At 53.7% G+C, this 19,380-nt stretch overlaps 1 protein-coding gene across 7 annotated transcripts in view; it reads left to right on the forward strand.

The window, feature by feature from the left end:
• The first annotated feature begins 475 nt into the window (after nt 1-475).
• TRIM62 (tripartite motif containing 62) overlaps nt 476-19,380 on the forward strand; it is a 45,553-nt gene continuing 26,648 nt past the window's right edge. For 6 of the 7 annotated variants that reach the window (XM_077898588.1, XM_077898592.1, XM_077898591.1 and 3 more), the window contains exons 1-3: nt 481-1,528; nt 13,553-13,648; nt 18,701-18,957. In XM_077898588.1, the coding sequence (XP_077754714.1) occupies nt 1,121-1,528; nt 13,553-13,648; nt 18,701-18,957 (761 nt within the window). In that variant the 5' untranslated portion in view covers nt 481-1,120. Of the gene's footprint in view, nt 1,529-13,552; nt 13,649-18,700; nt 18,958-19,380 lie in introns of all 7 variants that reach the window. The other variant, XM_077898586.1, reaches the window with a different exon arrangement.

A 19,380-nucleotide genomic window follows, 5' to 3' on the forward strand; every position in this document is an offset into this window, starting at 1 on the left:
ATGTCTCTGCCTCTGTGTCTCTTATGAATAAGTAAATAAAATCTTTTAAAAAAAAGAAAGTGAAAAGGAAATCTTGAACTTGCTCTAAGCAAGCAGGGCATTTCTCTTTACACTGTATGGAAAGGTTGTATTCTATACAGATTACAGGACATATTCTTGCTTGTTTTAATAAAAAATTATTTTCCCCAGTTCTTCAAGTCGATGATCTCGAAAGATGCTCCTTGTTTACTCGTTATCCTCTTAAATTAGCTGTCCTCACCCGCCGCAGGGACCCTAAGCGAGACGTGCATGTTGTTCCGTGTGCAGATCCTGAAAGAACAGCTGGGTTTCGGTCCCCAGGGAGTAGGGGGGACGGTGGGGGCGGAGAGGGGGTCCGCGGGCTGGAGGCCTGGCCCCGCCTCTCCTCTCCCCCGCCCGCCGTAGGGGCGGAGTCGCCTGGGCCAGGCCCGCGGGGGCGGGGAGGGAGTCACTGCCGCCGGGAGCTCGCGCTCGGCTGGTTCCGGGTTGAGAGGCTGCGCTCGGACCGGAGCAGTGGCCGCTGAGCCGGCAGGGGTAAGGGGCCGCGCCGGGCGGGGTCTTGGGGCTGGGATCCGGCAGCTGAGCGCGCTCGCACCCCTCCTCTCCTCTGCCAGGCACAGCCGCGGCGCAGCTCCGCCTGGCTTCCCCCTTCCCCAGAATTCCCCATCCTCTGCTTCTCCCCCTCCCCCCACTGCACCCATCCCGGGATTTCAGTCCCCCTAAGGCGTCCGCCCCCCTCCTGGATCCTCTTATCCCAAAACCCATCCCTTCAGGCTGTCCCTTCCTCTAGAACCTCCTTGCCAGGAGCCCCTTCCCTCAGACACCTACGGCGCCCTCCCTCCAGCACCCATCGCTCCGAGTCACCCACCACCTCGAGACCACCTTCCTGGGCTCGCATCCCGGCTAGTCTCCATCTATCCTGCACCTCTTCCTCGCGTACCCCCCTTCCCTCCCGGACAGCCCCCCTTCCTTCTGCAGCTCCTACTCCTGCCTCTCCTCGCCTGCTCCCCGCACCCATCCCTCGGTGCGGCCCCCGGCAGCGCCGCGCTCGCCCAGCCGCCCCCCTGCATCCCAGGGCCCCCTCTCCGCCGCCCCCAGCGCCATGGCGTGCAGCCTCAAGGACGAGCTGCTCTGCTCCATCTGTCTGAGCATCTACCAGGACCCGGTGAGCCTGGGCTGTGAGCACTACTTCTGCCGCCGCTGCATCACCGAGCACTGGGTGAGGCAGGAGGCGCAGGGCGCCCGCGACTGCCCCGAGTGCCGGCGCACGTTCGCCGAGCCCGCGCTCGCGCCCAGCCTCAAGCTGGCCAACATCGTGGAGCGCTACAGCGCCTTCCCGCTGGACGCCATCCTCAGCGCGCGCCGCGCCGCGCGACCCTGCCAGGCGCACGACAAGGTCAAGCTCTTCTGCCTCACGGACCGCGCGCTGCTCTGCTTCTTCTGCGACGAGCCCGCGCTGCACGAGCAGCACCAGGTCACCGGCATCGACGATGCCTTCGAGGAGTTGCAGGTGAGCGGCCGGGCCGGCCAGGGGGCGGGGCGGGGCCGGGGCGGGGCCGGGGCGGGGCCGGGGCGGGGCCGGGGCGGGGCCGGGGCGGGGCCGCGTCGGAACTGTCACGGGGCGGGGCCGCCGGCGCAGTCAGGGCCCTATCAGATTTAGTGTGGGACGGGGGCGGGGCGGGGCCGCGGTGAGAGGGCGGGGTGCTGGGGGCGGGGCCTCGGGCCGCCTGTCCCCGCCCGGGTCTGAGACAAACCAGAAGTGGGGGTGGGTCCTTGGTTGGGGAGGGGTCACCCGTGGCGTGGGGGGGGACCAGTGAGATCAGAGGCTTGGGGCAGAGTTGGGGACCAGGACGAATTAGAGCTGGGCAAGGGCAGGACTACTGTCTGGGATCAGGGGGCCGGACCTGAAGACAGGACCCACAAATGAATGGGACAGAGTGGGGACAAAGACACAGATGGGAATAGGAGCACTATCGGGGCTGGACAGGGAGCGGGGCCGCCATCCGGGAATAGGTCCAGGACTGTTCGGAGTACCTGAGGGGCAGGCTTGGGACACCATGGAGCAGCACTCAGTCAGGTGTGCATGAGGACCTAGGGGGCAGCACCAGGGCTGGACTGCACTGGGCAGGTCAGGGCTAGTTCTAAGAAAGAGTCTAAGTTATGGCCACACAAACTGCTGAGAGGGTAGGTTACTGGGCCAAGGGCTAGGTCAGGGTGTGTGAAGGGTTAAAACTGGGATCTAGTCCTGGTACCGTAAAACCTATTTAGAGTCTAAACCAGAGTAGAGGCCAGGTTGACAGTGGGAATAGGACTTAAGACTCAAGATTAGGAGAATAAGGCCCTGCAATGAGGTGATTCAAGAAAGGGAGGGGGTGGATCTCTAGGAGTCTCCAGAGGATTTTGATGACCTCTTTGGCCCTGTCACTCACATCAAGACCTTTGAAGACTAAATGAAACAGTATATGCAGGGTAACCTGAGCATAGTCAGCCTGGCACTATAATTGATCTCCCTTAAACCTTCTCATCTTCACTGACCAACTCCTATTCAAGTCTCAAAGCCCAGCTCAAATGTCCTCTCAGTATAAGGCTTCCCCATGCTCCCCTGGCAAAAAAAGAGAAAAGAAAGAGAAGAAAGAAAGAAAAGAAAGAAAGAAAGAAAGAAAGAAAGAAAGAAAGAAAGAAAGAAAGAAAAGAAAAGAAAAGAAAAGAAAAGAAAAAGAAAGAAGAAAAGAAGAAAAGGCATTAGAGCTGCATTTCCCTCAAATATCCTCTGTTAATAAGTATGCTGTTTTTAAAACTAGTGTTCCCAGATCAGCTATATTGGGGAAATATAGTGTATTCTCTATACCCCCCTTGGAGGACTCTCCATGTACATTTTGCATATTAAAGGTTTGGAGAAATCTTGTAGCAAAGAAATCCACTTAATGTGTTTACTAAAATGGCACCCAAGCTTATTTCAACCTGGAAGTCTAGAATCTTCTCCTCAACCTAAACTATTTCCATCCACCAGTCCTGTGTCTTTGGCCTTGGGATACCAGTCTAGCACACAGTTCCCAAAGAGCAGAGACAGTCTCTAATTCATCATATCTATGGCCCCAAAGCCTGGCACATCCATACTCATCAGTAAAGTCTGAATAATGAATGATCAATTCTGGCCTGAGCTGGCCCAGACTGTGGAAGCCTTTGGAAGCAGAAGATTTTTCACTCAGACATTTTTTGAATATGCAGTGGCCTAACTTGGCAGGTAGTAAGTTCCCTGGCTCTTGAGATGCTTAAGCATCTGAATTGCTACTTTTCCCTATGTTGTAGGAGGTGTTTCCACGCCACCCTCCCCACCTTGTACATGAGTCTCTGCGAATCAACCTGCACTTAGCAGATTAGAAATGGCCCCATGTTCATCATCTCTCCCTTGCTGCCCCTTTCATCACCAAACTGTGACTGACTCCCTCCCTTTCTGGCTCTGAGGCTGGAGAGCAAGAGTTAGGGGCTCTGGGAGCTCGCACAGGCTGGCATTGGCCCTCTGTCCCCAGAGCCTTTGGTCCTGGGTCCTGGTATCCCTATCTCTCCATCTGTGAAGTCACATAAACAGGAAGGAGAGAACCTCTGACATGGCTGAGTGTAGGTTGTGAGGGCTTGAAGAGACCCTGAAACCATCTGTCCAGCCTCTTCCCAACATAGGTGTGGAGACTAAGGTCCAGAGAGGTGATATGAGTCCCCCAAAGCCACACTACCACAAAGAGCCAGACTAGAAAGCTCCACCTGCCCCAGCCAGATCCCTCCTCTGCCGCTTAGCCCCTCCTCTCCCTGTCTGACTTTCCAGCTAGAGAGGCCTCTGCCTACTGAGCCTGGGTTCCCCTGTCTGCAAACCAGGACATCAGAGCGATTGTGTTTTGTTTTTTTTTACAATCCATTCTGTGTCCTGGGAAATGCAGGAGAAGTTAAATATATATTTTCTCCAAATGTTACTGAAACACTTTTACTCATCGGTGAAGAGAACAGGACTGCCACTTACCTAACTTCTACTGTATTGTCCTGTGGTCAGACAGTCTTGGGTTCCAAACCTTCTTTCAGCACTGTCTGTGTGACTCGGAAAGTCCCTTCACATAAGCCTTGAGTCTCTGGTCTGTAAACTGGATTCCTTCCTACCAGGACTTCAGGAGGCTGACCTGAGGTGAACTTGCTGTTTGAGATGCTTGGCACATGGTAGGGGCTGGGTCAGCATGCACTCCCATCCCTTCTTCTTCTACCTGTAAGAACTCACGTGCCCAGCTGGGCAAATGCCCAGACCTGTCTCTCTTGCCTGAGAAGGAGGCCTTGCTTTGGTGCCTTCTTTGGGCGTGGCAAGAAGGTGGCAGAGAGACATGCCTTCCCCACGGGAGAGGTAAGCTCCTGGATGAGGTTCAAGCCACTCCCCACCCCACCTGCCTCTCTCTCCTTGTGGGGTAACATAATCAACAGAGCAGGGCTCATTAGCTATTTGTGCACTGGGAATGAGGCTGAGTCTGCCCGACATACCCCCTCCCCTCCCAGCGGTGCTTCTGTCCCCAGGGCTCCTGGAGCCTGGGCTTGGGCCCCTCTCCTGGAGAATAACAAACTCAGAGCGGGCAGGGCCTTGGAGATCTTTTGGTGCCACCCTCAGTTGACAGATGCAGAAATGGCAGAGGAGGGAGGGGACCTTGCCCAAGGCCTGAGGCCAGAGGAGGCCACGTCTGAGCTCAGCTGGAGTCTCCTCATATCCAACCTAGTGGTTGGAGATTTTACATTTATTATAAATCCTGGAGGTAGCAGAGCAGAAAGGTTAAGAATTCTGGCTTTGTATTGGGCAGCTTCAATCCCAGTGCTACCATTTTCTGGCAGTGTGGCCTTAGAAAACTTAACATCTCTGAGCTTCAAGTCCCTCATTGACAGCAATGGATATGGATTAAACAAGATGACATTTGCGAGAACTTAGTAATGCACTCAGTAAATGACAGTCTAGTGTGTTATCATACCATGCAGTTCTGACATTCGGGGCCAGATAAGTCTTTGTGTGCAAGGCAATCCTGTGCATTATAGAATGTTTAAAAGTATCCCTGGCCTCTAACCACTAGCACTAGCCAGTAGGCTTCCCACCCTCCCACCCCTCCAACTCCACCAAGCTGTGACAGCCAAAAACGTCTCCAGGATTCATCAAATGTCCCCTGGGATCAAAATCACCCCTGGTTGAGAACCTCGCCCTAGAGAAGCCCTAATCAGCTTTCCAGGCTCTGCTCAAATATCACCTCTTCCTTGAAGCTTTCCCTGACCTGCCAAGCAGAATTGCTTTGAACTTGATTCCAATACTGGGGTCAGATCCTGGCATCATCACTGATGAGCTTTGTGTCCCTGATCAGGTCGCTTTACTTCTCTCAACCTTTAACCTGCTCATCTACAATGTGGGAATAATATGACCTCCTTGAGAAGGACGTTCTAAGGGTTAGGGATGCTGTATCAAACGTGCCTGATACTGTGCCTGGCACTGAGTAGCACACAACAATTTTTAAGTCTCTTTATTGTTTCTGATTGTAAAATTAAATATCAACAGAGCTTTATAACCTGAAAGTTAAAGTCTCTGCCATAATCTCACCCCATAGGAAAACATGGTTAGAATTGCTTTGTGATTCTTCAGAATTTTTATTGTGTGAAGAGCATGTGAGTTTGTGCGTGCGTGTGTATGTGTGTGTGTTCATGCTTTCCCCCACCCTACCTTTTTTTTTCTACTGCTGAGCCACGGACCACAGAGCCAAAGGGAAGAAGGGACCCCATCTCAGAAGGGTTTAGGACTTCTCAGCCAATACCTATTGGGCCCTGGCCCATTGCCTGGGACTAGACTAAGCACTTTTCTTGTATTGCCTCATTTAATCTTCATAAAACCCTGTCAAGTGGGTCCTGTCATTTGCTCCTCTTCCAGATAAAGAAACAGGCTCAGAGGAATTGAGTGCCGAGTTCGGTCACCCAGCTGGGAAATGGCAGAGACAGGATGAGAAGCCAGTCTGACTGGGCCACTCACGGCCTCCTGGCTGCCTCTGAGGGCCAGGTAGTGGTCCTGTCCCCTGCCCCTGCCCACCCCTTCCTGCCTGTCTTTGTATTTCAAGAACTCAGCACAGAGTCAGGCTAAGGACACTGTCTGCTAGCTGATGCACCAAGGGCAGGTGGCTGGATGTCATCTCGGTCAGGCATGCATCCGGCTCTCTGGCCTGAGATCTCAGCTTCCATGCTTCCAGAGAAGGGATCATTCAGTCCCAGCCACCTCCTCCAGGTGTCATGTGACCATTGGAGCCTCTCCCATGGCCTCTGTCCTACCAGGGGAGATGGTGCTGGATCTGCTTCGGATGGGACCCCTGACGAGCTGGGTGTAGTGACAGCCACATAGGGAAAGAGCAGGGTTAGGGGACCAGGTTCAAATCCTGACTCCAGCTTCTTTCAGCTGAGTAGAGGGCACTGCCTTCTCTCACCCTTTCCTGATGTGGGAAATAGAAGTAAGAACAAGACTGGCCACTTGATGTGTAAAAGAGAGAGAGAGAAAGAGTTGCTGCCTATCCAAACAGATAACAGCAACAACAACAAAAAACAGATAACAGATGTGAAGCCACTTTATTTGGTGCCATGGACAGGGAGGCAGCCAGGTTGTTTGTGTTCCAGGGAAGCAGACTCTGCTGTTACTTTTCCCAGCAGAGGACACGATTTATGTGCAAACAGCAGCCTCCATGGAGGCGAGGCTGGCCGTGAGTCAAACTCAGGGCTGCCTGTTGGCATCTCGACTTCTGTCCTCACAGGTGTCTGTGGGCTTCCAGGAATGTTCATCCAGGACATCTTGGCTAAGCATAGGCCACAGCGTAGAGACTTGAACCTGGGTGGCCTCGGGATGTTTATTTCATAGAAAGCAAAGGATCTGGTAGGCGATGACAACAGAAATAAAAACAACTCTAAGGAAAACACTAGCCAAAGTTTATTGGGCACTGGTTGTGTGCTAGGTGCTGTGATGGGCATTAAATCCTTCTTCCTTCCCAATTCCTTGTGTGGGACCAGCACCAGCACCAGCACCATTTGATAGATGAAGACATTGAGGCTGAGAGGTTCCGTAACTTGCCCAGATGGAATGGGTGTGGGAGGATGCCAGTGGGAGCCAGAGCCAGGCACTCAGACTCCAGTCTGTCTGGCTCAGAACTCACCTTCCTCACCAACATCCTAACTGCCTCAGGGAACATCTGAAGGCAGAGGGGGCCTCAGAGACCACGACACAGCATCATTTACTTTCTGCACCTTGAGCTCTGCTTGGACGCCAGGGTGGGTATAGAGGATTTGGAGGTGAGTTCCATCTTGAACTCAGGGACTCAGTCAATAATTTCTTCACTCAGCACTCCTGCTGTGGCAGCTGAGGGCCAGGCTGTGTGCCAGGCTCAGGAGAGAGCTGAAGGAGCCCTGGCTCTGCTTTGTGGTTTGGGGGGAGGGGCCATAAGCTGCGAGGTCATGTCCCAGGCTCCTGTGGCTGTAACTGGGAGTTGTCCAGGCTCCGTGGGGCTAACAGTTGAGCTGAGATCAGAGAGAGACGACATCGTGGACACAGGAAATAAATGCGATCCACAGCCCCCATCACCTGGGTGCAGAGTGCAGGGGCAGGTCCAGTGCTTTGGCTGGCTCTCTCACTGAATCCTCACGGCCAACCTGTGAGGTGGGTCCTCATTTACCAATGAAGAAACTGAGGCTCAGAAATTGTGCCTGCTGCCCCGGAAGCAGTAAGTGTTGCTGGAACTGGAACTCACTCAGGTGGTCAGACCAGGGACAGGCATAGAGATGAGCTGGTGGTTAGTTGTGGTCAGAGGGGAGGGTGCCTGAGGCCAGGCAGGAACGGGAAAGAGAAGTTGCACCGGCTCTGAAAGGGCCTTGAACAGTCTCCCACCCCCACCCTGGGGAGCTTGGATTTGTTCCCAGAGATGCTGGGGAGCCAGGAACAGGTTTGAGCTGACAAGCAGGGCCCAGTCAGATCTATGTGATGGGCAGCGGGCAGTTGGAGGGCTGGGAGAGCCTGGGGGGGCAAGAGGGGAACAGCCAGGAGGCCTTGCGAGAGGCTGCAGGTGGTCCTGGAGGGGTGAGGCTCAGAGAGAGAGAGGACATGCAGGAGTTCAGGCCTGTTGGGGGGAGTAGGAGCATCAGGGGTTCTGGGCATGGAAGAGGGATGAGGAGAGGAAAAAGCTGGGGGCAAGTTCAGTTTGCCATGTTAAGGTATCTGGCGTCCTTAGGTTAGAGCAGGAGGGAGAGCAGTGCCGGAGTGCAAGAAGGGGAGGGGGCTCAGGCACCTGCGCATGCTGGCAGCACGCTGGCCCTTTCGTGGGGTCCCACCATGACCCCATGGGTGGTTCTGATCCCCATTTTACAGATAAGGCTCCCAGAGGTGGGCCCTGAGAGGGGAAGAGGTGATCTGCTCAGGGTCACACAGCCGGATTCAAACCCAGGTTTCCCTGATGCCAGAGTTCATGCTGTCCCCTCCGAGCAGCCCTGCTTGGTGACAGGGGTGAGAAGGGGTCCCTGAAGTCTTCAGGCAATGGCTTCCTGCAGCAACTTTGTTTTCTAGGCTGGGAGAGGGTGGCCCCACAGGAGGGGAGGTCTGGCATTGGGAGCATATGAGCCCTGGCTCTCTGTCCTCCCCCCAGCTGCTGCCCCAGTCCTGGCCTCTCCAAACCTCTGGGAGCCCCAGAGGCTCCCAGCTGACATTTGCATAATTGTCTACTCAGGTCTGCGCCAGCCCTGACTCTGTTCCCACTCCAAAGGAAGGGGTACAGAGCTGTGGTTCTGCCCTCTATGGTTGGTCCCTCCTGACCCTCCTCCTCCTGACATCCTGCTCTGATGGGACCTGCAGAGCCCAGCTCCCCCAAGCTGACCTTCAAGGCCTCCTCCCCCTCCACCCCAGCCTTCCCAGCTTGTGACTCCACCCACCCAGCCATAGCGGGCTCCTGTCATCCCCAGCTGCCCCCCACTTCCTGCACACACCAGGTGTGCCCCTGCTCAACTAGTCTCTCCACCCAGGATGCTCAGGCCCCACCCAGGAGACGTGAAGGAACGCTGCCTGTCCATCCATCTTCCCCGGGCCTTCCGTCAGAAATACACTCTCTCCTGGCAGCTCTGCTGGTTCTGACTCCCTATTTCACAGGAAATTGGGATGATTATGATGACAATGACAGCACCCTAAGAGTGACTGAATATACCCTGTGCATCACGTCAGGTCGTGAATTAAATTGTCTGATCCTTACAACCACAGAGCCAACACTGGTATTAGCTGCACTTTACAGATTTGGAAAGTGTGTGTGACCTCAGGGAAGCTGACTGACCTCTCTGAGCCTCTGTTTCCCCCTCTGTGAGATGGAGGTGACAAAGGCACTCACCTTATGAGGCTGTTGTGAGAATTACGTGACCTGCACCTGTGAAGCTGAACGTCACCACTGCCCTTCTGAGCTCCCTCTACCACTTAGAGCTTCCTGGTTCCTGTCTCACTTCTGCTGGTGGTCCATTTTCTGGTTGGTTCTCTTCTGTCAAGCTGTGTGGCCACAGGCCAGTCAGTCCCTTCTCGTAGACCTCAGTTTCCTGTTACAGAAATCTGGAGGGTTTAACCAGACGGTTCCTGGTGTTCCACATCTGTGCTGTGTGAGACAGGAGCCACCAGTCACATGTGGCTCACGTGCACTTGAAATGTGTAACCCAACACTTTGGTGCCACTGAGGAACTGAGTTTCAGTTTTATTTAATTCCAAATCATTTTAACTTTAGTAGAAAAAGCACATGGCTAATGGCTGCTGTCTTGGACAGTGCAGGTCTGGACCAAGAGACCAGGCTGGAGCAGAAGTTTGGGGCCAGTGGTGAAGGCCTGAATGCCATGCTCAAGCTTCATGCTCACCTTTCCAGATGCCATGGAACTCCTGCCATGGGGAATGGGGAAGAAGAACGCACAGATGTGTCTGGTGGAGCAGTCATTCCAGCTGCTCTGTGGGGCACTTGAAGAGTACAAGGGCGGAGGGGAGCCTAGGGTCATAGCTCAGAAAAGCAGAGGTGAAAACTGAACCAGGGGAAGGTGAGGACAGGAGACAGTAGCTGCCAAGACAAACCTGATGACTGATTGCATTGGTGGATGGGCAGTGTCAAGGATGACTCCCAGATTTCTTGTTTGGATGGCAGTAGGGGTGGGGTGGCCTTCACTGAGATGGCAATATGGGAAGAGCAGCAAGCCTGGTGTCCCCTATCTCTATTCCGGCATTCTCTGTCATGTTAATGCATGTGTCCCTGTCTCCCCCCACCCCAACTAACTCATTAGCACCCCTCCTGAGACATCATGGGTTGGGGCTTGACATCCTTCTGTCTGTTGCTGACACAGGATCACGTGGGCCAAGGAGGCCTCTGCCCATGTTTGTGGAATGGGCAAGGAGGGCTCTGTTGCTCCCAGGGTCCGGTAGAAAGAGGCAGGTCTGCTCCCTCATTCCTCGCCCCTGGAAGCAGGGAGAAATTTGTCCAAGTCTCTTGGGTGCCCTCAGAAATGAGAGGAACTCTACCTTCAGGGCAGTTTTCTCAGACTCGGAGGAGCTGCTTGGGGAGCTGAGTCTTATGTGGACCCATGAGGACATTGGAGGGGAAGGGGGATTGTCACACTCAGCTCATCCCTCAGATACCTGCATGTCTGTTCACCATGTCCCAAGCTGGACAGACGCAGGCCATCAGGAAGGGCCTGAGGAGCATTCATTCTGTACTGTCAGGTGAATGAGATTCGTCTGCTCCAATGACTCAGATGCCCAAGAACCTGTTAGGAATGACTCTCGGCTGTTAGTAACAGACACCTGGCTAAGCAGCCACAATTAGATGGTGTGTGTTTCTGTCTCCCGTACAACATGCCTATAGGAAAGGCCCCCACGCAGTGAGTGGTGGAGCCAGCCTCCTCGGGTTCCTGTGAGCTGACTGTGCCAGTGTCTTCTCAGTCTGTGTCCAGTGACCTCGCATTGAGCACTTGAAATTGGCTTTAGTGAAAGCATTTACACCACAGAAATTGGCAAACACTATAAATCAGGGTTTGTTTTTGTTTTTGTTTTTGTTTTTTTTGGAGGGCCAACGCCCTAGCTCACCACTGAGCAGTGATGCTGTGGCTGACTGTGTGCTGTGGCTGTGGGTCCCACAGTCATCAGGGACCCAGGCTCCCCCCTCTTACCCCTCTGGTTTCAGCTTCAACTTCCATCTTTACAGCTGCCTTGTGGCCTGAGGCGGCTCGCAGAGTTGCAGCCGTCCTTCTGTGGGAGCTCTGCTGTCACAGCATGAGCTGCTCCCAGTGTCCCTTCTAACTGTTTCCAAGGCTGGCTCCTCCCCATCCTGCCACTGTGTCATCTCAGGTGACAGCTCAAAGAAAAGAAGCCTTCCCTGACCACTCTCGCCACACATGGGCCCCTCCTGCACTGCTTTATTTTCTCTAGAGCACAGACTAGAATCCAAAAATCACCTGGTTATTTTGTTCTTTTCCTTGCTCAGTATGTCTTCCCCGCCACACTGGACGGTCCTTATGGATGTGGACTGTCTGTCTTGCTCTCTGCTGTGTCACCAGAGCCTCAACAGTGTCTGGCACATAGTAGTTGCTCAATATTTGTTGCATGACCAAAGAGTAATAAGCAAAGATAATTTCTGCATGTTTCCCTTAGCATGTCATCATAATTATCTTCCCATGTTGCTACCTATTCTGTAAAATTAGCTGGGCCAGATGTTTTCCAAGGGCCCTCCCTGCTATGATGAGCTGAGTGAGTAGGAGGGAAGGAAGTGAGGGTGAACAGGTCGGGCAGCTCCGTGGCATCTCTTGCAGCCTAGGCTGACTGGGGAAACCCAGGTCCTGCTCAGAGGCTGTTTCCATGGACATTCATCCACAAAGCAAACTTCCTGGAGCCCCATCTTGTTGCCAGGCCATTGATAGCTGTAGGGGCTGTGGAGCAGGAAATGGTAAGGGCCTGCCCCACTGAACTCACGGGCTCATAGGGGGAGGCCCTGGGGACAGACAGGAGAACCAGTTATGATACAGTGGGCCAAATGCCCCATACATGCAGAGAGCTGGACTTGTCATGGTGGTACCCACCTCTACACCACATTCATTCATTTGACAAATATTCGTTGAGGCCCTACTGTGTGTGGAGCACTGTTCTAAACACAAGTAAGCCCAACAAGACTCCTGCCCTCATGATAGGCATAGTGCTGTGGATGAGACAAGCACCTGACAGGCGAGTAAGAGCATCTCAGACAGCAGAAGGTGCTAGAAAGACCTTGAAACAGGATGTGGGACAGAGGGTGTAGAGGATGATGCTGTACATGGAGACCTTCCTGAGGACATGGCATCTGAGCTGATATGTTAATGACATAAAGGAATCACCAGGAGAAAATCCGAGTGGAGTGCACTGGCCAAAGGAAACAGCAAGGGCAAAATCATGAGGCTGAGACAAGCCCGTGATGGAGCAACAGAAAGAAGGCTGCCTGGCTGTGTGGGAGTCAGGGGAGATGGACGGTGAAGACAGGTGTGGGACCAGCATTGAAGCAGGCATCCCCCAAACTCAGTGATTGAGATGGATAATATTTAATGCAATTTTTAAAAACCAATAGTAAAGCAAAAAGCCCCACGATGAACATAATATCAAATTCTTTTTATTTTTAAAGATTTTATTTATTTATTCATAGAGACACAGAGAGAGAGCGGGGCAGAGGAACAGGCAGAGGAAGAAGCAGGCTCCATGCAGGGAGCCGGATGTGGGACTGGATCCAGGGTCCCCAGGATCACACCCCAGGCTGCAGGCAGCGCTAAACTGCTGCGCCACCGGGGCTGCCCATATCAAATTCTTAAGTAAAAACAAGATTACTCGCAGTGTCATGCTAAGCTCTACTGGAACCTGAGGCAAAGGGAAAAATCAGTAATACTAATCGTGGCTTTAAGGTTCCCCTATGTTGTATAGTGGATTTTTGTCGCCGTTTGTTATGGGTGTCATCACTGTAGAAAGCAGGTCACCTGACGTCAAGATCGGGGTCTCCAGAACCAGACTGCTTGAATCGCAAATATGATTTTACCCATACTCGCTTAGCTGCAAGCTTTTGAGCCAGTTTCATGACCTCTCTGTACCCATTTTTCCATCAGTAAGAGTGCCTTCCTCTGTGCTGTTGAGGGGACTAAATGACCCAGCGCGAGCACAGGACTGAGAACAGGCCTAGCCCCCTGGACGCTTAGTCGTGGCGGCGGACAGGGGTACCTTGGTACCCACGAGCGGATTCTAAGCCGGGAGTCTCCGCACATGAGGCTGGGGCGGAATGTTTGGAGAGGCGGGTGCAGACAGGGAGCCCGCGGGCTCCTGGGATGGCTGGAGAGGAGGGTGTGGCAAACTCCAGAAGCAAGCCGCCTCCGTACCTGGGGGCGTGGGGGGCTGAACCGTGCGCGGAGCCCGGCGTTGGGCCCGGTCGCGGGAGCGCGGCGGTCTGGCCCGGCCCGGCCCGGCCCCCATCCCGGCCTTGTGTCCTCCCAGAGGGAGCTGAAGGAACAGCTTCAGGCCCTTCAGGACAGCGAGCGGGAGCACACCGAGGCGCTGCAGCTGCTCAAGCGACAGTTGGCCGAGACCAAGGTGAGCGCGGCCTGGGCGCGGGGCGGGGCCCGCGGTGGGCGGGGCCTGCTGGGAGGGGCGGGGCTTAGAGGTGCCAATTATGCGAGGGCGGGGCTTACCCTGATGTAAGGTTTGTTTTTTTAATTTTTTTTATTGGAGTTCAATTTGTCAACATATAGCATAACACCCAGTGCTCATCCCTCCCAAGTGCCCCCCTCAGTGCCCGTCACCGAGTCACCCCAACACCCCCCCCACCTCCCCTTCCACTACCCCTTGTTCATTTCCCAGAGTTAGGTGTCTCTCATGTTTTGTCACCCTCACTGACATTTTCACTCATTTTCTCTCCTTTCCCTTTATTCCCTTTCACTAATTTTTATATTCCCCAAATGAATGAGACCATATGTTTGTCCTTTTCCGATTGACTTATTTCATTCAGCATAATGCCCTCCAGGTCCCTCCACATTGAAGTAAATAGCGGGTATTTGTCGTTTCTAATGGCTGAGGAATATTCCATTGTATACAAAGACCACATCTTCTTTGTGTAAGTGAGTGAGACGGACTCAGTCATCCTTTGACTGAGGGAGGGACTCGGACTGGTGCCTGGCCTTACCTGTAGGACCCTTTTCCCCGTCCTGCTCTGAGTGAGGTGGGACCAGGGACCAGTCCTGCAGGGCTGGGAGAACGTACCTAGTTTCTCTTAACTCTGGTCTTATTAAACATACTCGCCCGTCACCAGAGGAGCCAGCCCTGAGCCTGTTCCCTTGTGGCCCGGCCTTGGTATCTCTCTTAAACTTAAACTGTGAGGATATGGACTTACTGTAAAGTAGTGCCAAACCCTGTAGTCTCTGGCTGCAGTGGTTTGAAAAGAAAGGCTTTTTCTTTTCTTTTCTTTCTCTTTTTAAGATATTATTTATTTATTCAGGAGAGATACACAGAGAGAGGCAGAGACACAGGCAGAGGGAGAAGCAGGCTTTCTGTAGGGAGCCTGAAGCAGGGCAGAATTCCAGGACCTGGGGATCACACTCTGAGCCAAAGGCAGACACTCAACCACTGAGCCACCCAGGCGTTACAGAAAGGCCTTTTCTTGACCTGAGAGGGAGGCCCTGGATTCGGATCCAGCCACTAACTCTCTGTGTGACTTTGGGTAAACTGCATACTTTTCTGGAACCCCAGTCTTTCCCATTTGTACACTAGAGACTCTGCCAAGCTCCTTCTGGCCCTGAAGTTCTAGATCCCAGGGCCTCCCTCTGAGTCCCCCCTCCCCCCCCCACACACACACAAATGTCTCACCAACTGGTGAGCTTTGATTGATGCCCTTTCTGGGACCAAGACTTGGGGACCCAGGCCCAGCCGCTAAGCTCTATGATTATTTCAGTCTGGTCCCACTAGCTAGCAGGGGTGCAGCTGCCACTAGCAGCTGAACTAGAGCCTTAGGAATGCTCTGGACCTCTGGGGGTCACCCTGAGGCCTGGAGAGGCCATTGGAGATCCAGTTTTATGCCCCAGCTTGGCCACCAACCCGTGTGGGGTCTCAGGGAGGTCATGACAAACATTTCTTTGGAAAACATTCTGGAGCGCCTGCAGGCAGGACCCTCAGCAGGTAATAGATGAGAAACAAAGGACTCTATCTAGCCTGTTTGCCTTCCACAGCCTCAGTTTCCCCATTTTCCTGGTGATTCTGAACCCTCAGGTGAAGAGAAGCAAATGGAAGACTATGTGAATGAGAGCGGAGTATTATAGTCTAGTTTTTTCTCTAGTGTTCTCTCCTCTCCGCTCCCCATTGTTTTTCTCCACTGACCTTTTCCTCCCCTGCTTTCCTGTCCATCTGTCTACCTCTGGGGGGTCCTGTGGGGCCACCTCCCCCTCCAGTTCCCCCAGCCCTGCTTCCTGTCTGGACTGGGGTGTTTATACAAGAAATGCCTATGGATGCTTTGGAGGTCATATTTCACCTGGTGCCTGACTCGGCTTTCCTGCAGCGCCTGCCCCTCCAATGGCCCGGCCTGAGGGCCTGTCTGAACTCCCTCCCTGGTCCCAGTGTTTTCCTTGGTCGGGGCTGACCAAGTGACGCATTCTTGGCAGGGTGTTCTTCTGAAACGGCCCCAGTTCCTCGGAGCCCCAGTGTATTCCCAGGGCTGTGGTGGGCTGGGGTAGGGGCCGCTTTCTCAGCCACAGCACAAAAGGGATGGGGGGTGGGGTGGGGGTGGCTCTGCCCTAGAAAAAACTAGAATAAATGGGGCACACCGATTGAGCTGAACCTTTCTCTGTGCTGGTAATTGTGTTTCCCATTCATTGTCTCACTGAACCCCACAGAATGTCACCTCTGTGACAGCAGGACTCCTCAGAACCCAGCACAGTGCTTCCCACACAATAAATAGTTGTAGAACAAATGAGTGTGTGTGTGTGTGTGGTGTGAGGGGGACACCTTTTGAGGTAGGAATCTTATCTCCACTCTATTGGCAAGGAAACTGAGGTACAAGGAGGTTGAGAAACCAGCCTACGGCCCCATAGCTAGTAGTATGTGGTTAATTGGGAGCTTACTATCCAGTTTTGTCAGAACCTAGTGCATATTCCAGCCACATGCTGGGATGTCCTCAGCCAGATCTATGGCTGTGTGGTCAGCAAGACAGGTAGATTGGGAAGACTTTTCAGGGACATACTTGAGGCACCTGGAATGGCTGTCACTCTGTTATTCCACTTTTAGCTGCCCCCTTCCTGCCTCTCCCCCCTCTTCTTGTCCTTCCTCTTTTGTCCTGGAGATACTAGGCCCCCATCCTAAAAAGAAAATGGAGTCTGCACCCACCTCTGCAGAGCAATTTTTGTCAAGATTCTTCCTCCTTCACCTCTCAAGCAGATTTTGACTGCCAGCCCTGTGCCAGGCCCTGGGATGGGCACAGGAAATTCAAGCCTGGGAAAGACGTCATTCTTACCCCCAGGGGTTTGTTCACTAGCTGGAGCCACATAAAATGTAAGACTGTGTATTAAGAATATTTACAGAATGCTTTGGAGACACTTAACTATTTAATTGCCTGGAAAAGTTAGGGAGGTTATCACAGAGGAGGTAGCTTTCAGTCTGGGTCTTGCAGGATAAGTAGGAGTTTGCCTGTTGAATAAAGATTTTGTTGGGAGGGGGTCCATCCTAGACAGGTGGAATTGCAACAGAATGGCAATGAAGAGGTAAGTTGGGATCAGATTGAGGACTTTGAAGCCAGGCTAAGGGATTTAGTGTTTTACTACTTATCAAGGAGCCAAAAAATGTTCCTAAACAGCATTGGCTTTGATCTGCTTTGCACATTAGAAGGGTCACTGTGGCAGTGAGTTTGGTTGCCAAAGACACAGAGTTGACTTGCGGACCAAGAGAGTTGGGTGGCCTATGGGATCCCAGGAGTATGTGTGGTTGAGGCAGGTGGAAAGACGAATGTGGTGCTCAGAAGACATGCTAGGCCACAGATAAGGACGTAGCAGCATCCTCAATGCAGCGGGGCTGGAATATATAGGAGGACATGTAGATGAGAAGGGAAGGAGCTGGCTGGGAAGGAGCAGCCACAGAGGTGAGAGGCAAACCAGAACCTGCAGCTAGTAGGGACTGCCCAGTGTGCCAAACACTGCCATAGAAGGTTGAGAAGGAGCTGGAAGGAGTGGATGTGGGATTTGAGGGTCCTTTGAGGGGGCAGCGGCAGATGGGGCAGGGAAGGCAGGCCTCATCTTCTCCACCTGTGACCTGCACGGAAGCCTCAGGGTTCAGGGAGGGGCTCGGGGAGGCCACAGGCAGGCTGGCTGTGCAGCCCCAGCCTCTCCTCCGCCCCCTTTGTCTGCCTGGCGCTCTGGGTGGGCATGCGCGGGGAGGCTGGCCCACTGCCAGCAGTTCTTCCTGCCGCCGCGACAGGAGGGAACTGGCCCTAATTGAGCCTTTGTCAAGCCTCCCACAGAGCCCTGGGCACTGAACACAGCAGGGTCTCTGACTCCGTGAACTCCCAGCCAGAATCCCACAAAGTAAAATTGCAGAGGCAGGTCCCGCACGCTGCCGCAGCCTGGCCACACTTCCGTACCCCCCGTACCCCCGTGCTGTCCTGACTCGTGCTGCTCCCTGCAACCCCAGTGGACTTCCTGCCAGTCTGGGCCCCAGCTCAGAGGCCACCTCTCAATGAAGACTTCCAGGATGTGCCTGTTAGAATTGGTCCCTTTTAATAATCAGGCTCTTTCTCTGCACCCCAAACAATGCCATGCATTTTGTGAACATGCCCCCAATTAATCTTCCCCAGGACCCTGTGATGTGGTCATGTTACTCCCTCACAGAAAAGAAGACAGGGTCAGAGACATCAGGGGACTGAGCTTGCCAACGCTAGAGACCCAGAGCTGTTGGGCACCGAAGCCTGTGGCCTTCACCACGCGGGCCCCTCCTGGGCCTGGTGGTTCCCGCGGAGCAGAGAACTAGGCAAGTCCAGTCTTGCCTCCTGTGATCATGGTTTTAAGCTCCATCTCTGGTTTCTTGGCGAGGAGGTCACAAGGGTGGCTGGACAGATCGAGTGACCACCAAGGTCTACCTGGCACTTTGCAGTTTATAAAACTCTCTGATATCTGCAATCTCCTTGTCATCTTCACTTGAGCCCTATGAGTGATTTTTTTTTTTTTTTTTGCAAATAAAAACCTCACTGGATCCTAGAGTGAACTCAGCATCTTCTCCCCACCTACCACCTCTCCCCCAGCTTCCGCGTCCCCCCCACCCCCAAGCCAGAAAGCTGGGCATCATCCTCACCCTCACACTTTTCTCTCCTGCATCCAGCCTGCACCCCAATGTCTTTCAAGCCACGGTCCCTCTGCCACTCCTCTAGTTCAAGCCGCAGTGTGTCACCCAGAGCGTTTCATTCGTTTCCTAAGGGGCACGTGGAATCAGGCCCGGCCCCCCCTACGCCAGCCTGCCATGCCACCGTGCTTTGCCAGGTTGCCATTCCTGGGCCAGAGCCTACCCTTCCCCGGTCTTTCTTCTCACCACTTCAAGGCTCTCGGTTTCCTCCTCTCTCCCAGGGGTCACCCCATCTACTCCCCCGGGCATAACCCCTGATGACTGTCCCCACAGTCTTCCACCAAAGGCTTGCGGACCACCATCGGTGAGGCGTTCGAGCGGCTACACCGGCTGCTGCGGGAGCGGCAGAAGGCCATGCTGGAGGAGCTGGAGGCGGACACTGCTCGCACGCTGACCGACATCGAGCAGAAGGTCCAGCGGTACAGCCAGCAGCTGCGCAAGGTGCAGGAGGGCGCCCAGATCCTGCAGGAGCGGCTGGCTGAAACTGACCGCCACACCTTCCTGGCCGGGGTGGCCTCGCTGTCCGAGCGGTGAGTGCCCGCTGCCAGCCAGCTGCCTCCCCCTGCACACACAGGCCTCCCCTGTTAACTCCCTCGGAGATAGTTCCAGCTGCCAAACCCTTTCACACACATAGGAACAGGCAGAGAGAAGCTGGATCGCTTGGCCAAGGCCCCTCATCTAGTATATGGTGGAGCCAGGATTCAACTGCAGGTCTCTCTGGTCCCATAACCACCTTTAATAAAAATACCCATTATTGGTCTTTCTTTTTTTTTACAAGTTTATTTTTTTAAAAGACTATTTATTTATTCATGGTAGACACAGAGAGAGAGAGAGAGAGAGAGGCAAAGACACAGACAGAGGGAGAAGCAGGTTCCATGCAGGGAGCTCGATGTGGGACTCGATGCCGACCCAGGATCATGCTCTGAGTCAAAGGCAGATGCTCAACTGCTGAG

The sequence above is a fragment of the Canis aureus genome, chromosome 5, assembly GCF_053574225.1.
Source record: "Canis aureus isolate CA01 chromosome 5, VMU_Caureus_v.1.0, whole genome shotgun sequence".
NCBI classification, from domain to species: Eukaryota; Metazoa; Chordata; class Mammalia; order Carnivora; family Canidae; genus Canis; species Canis aureus.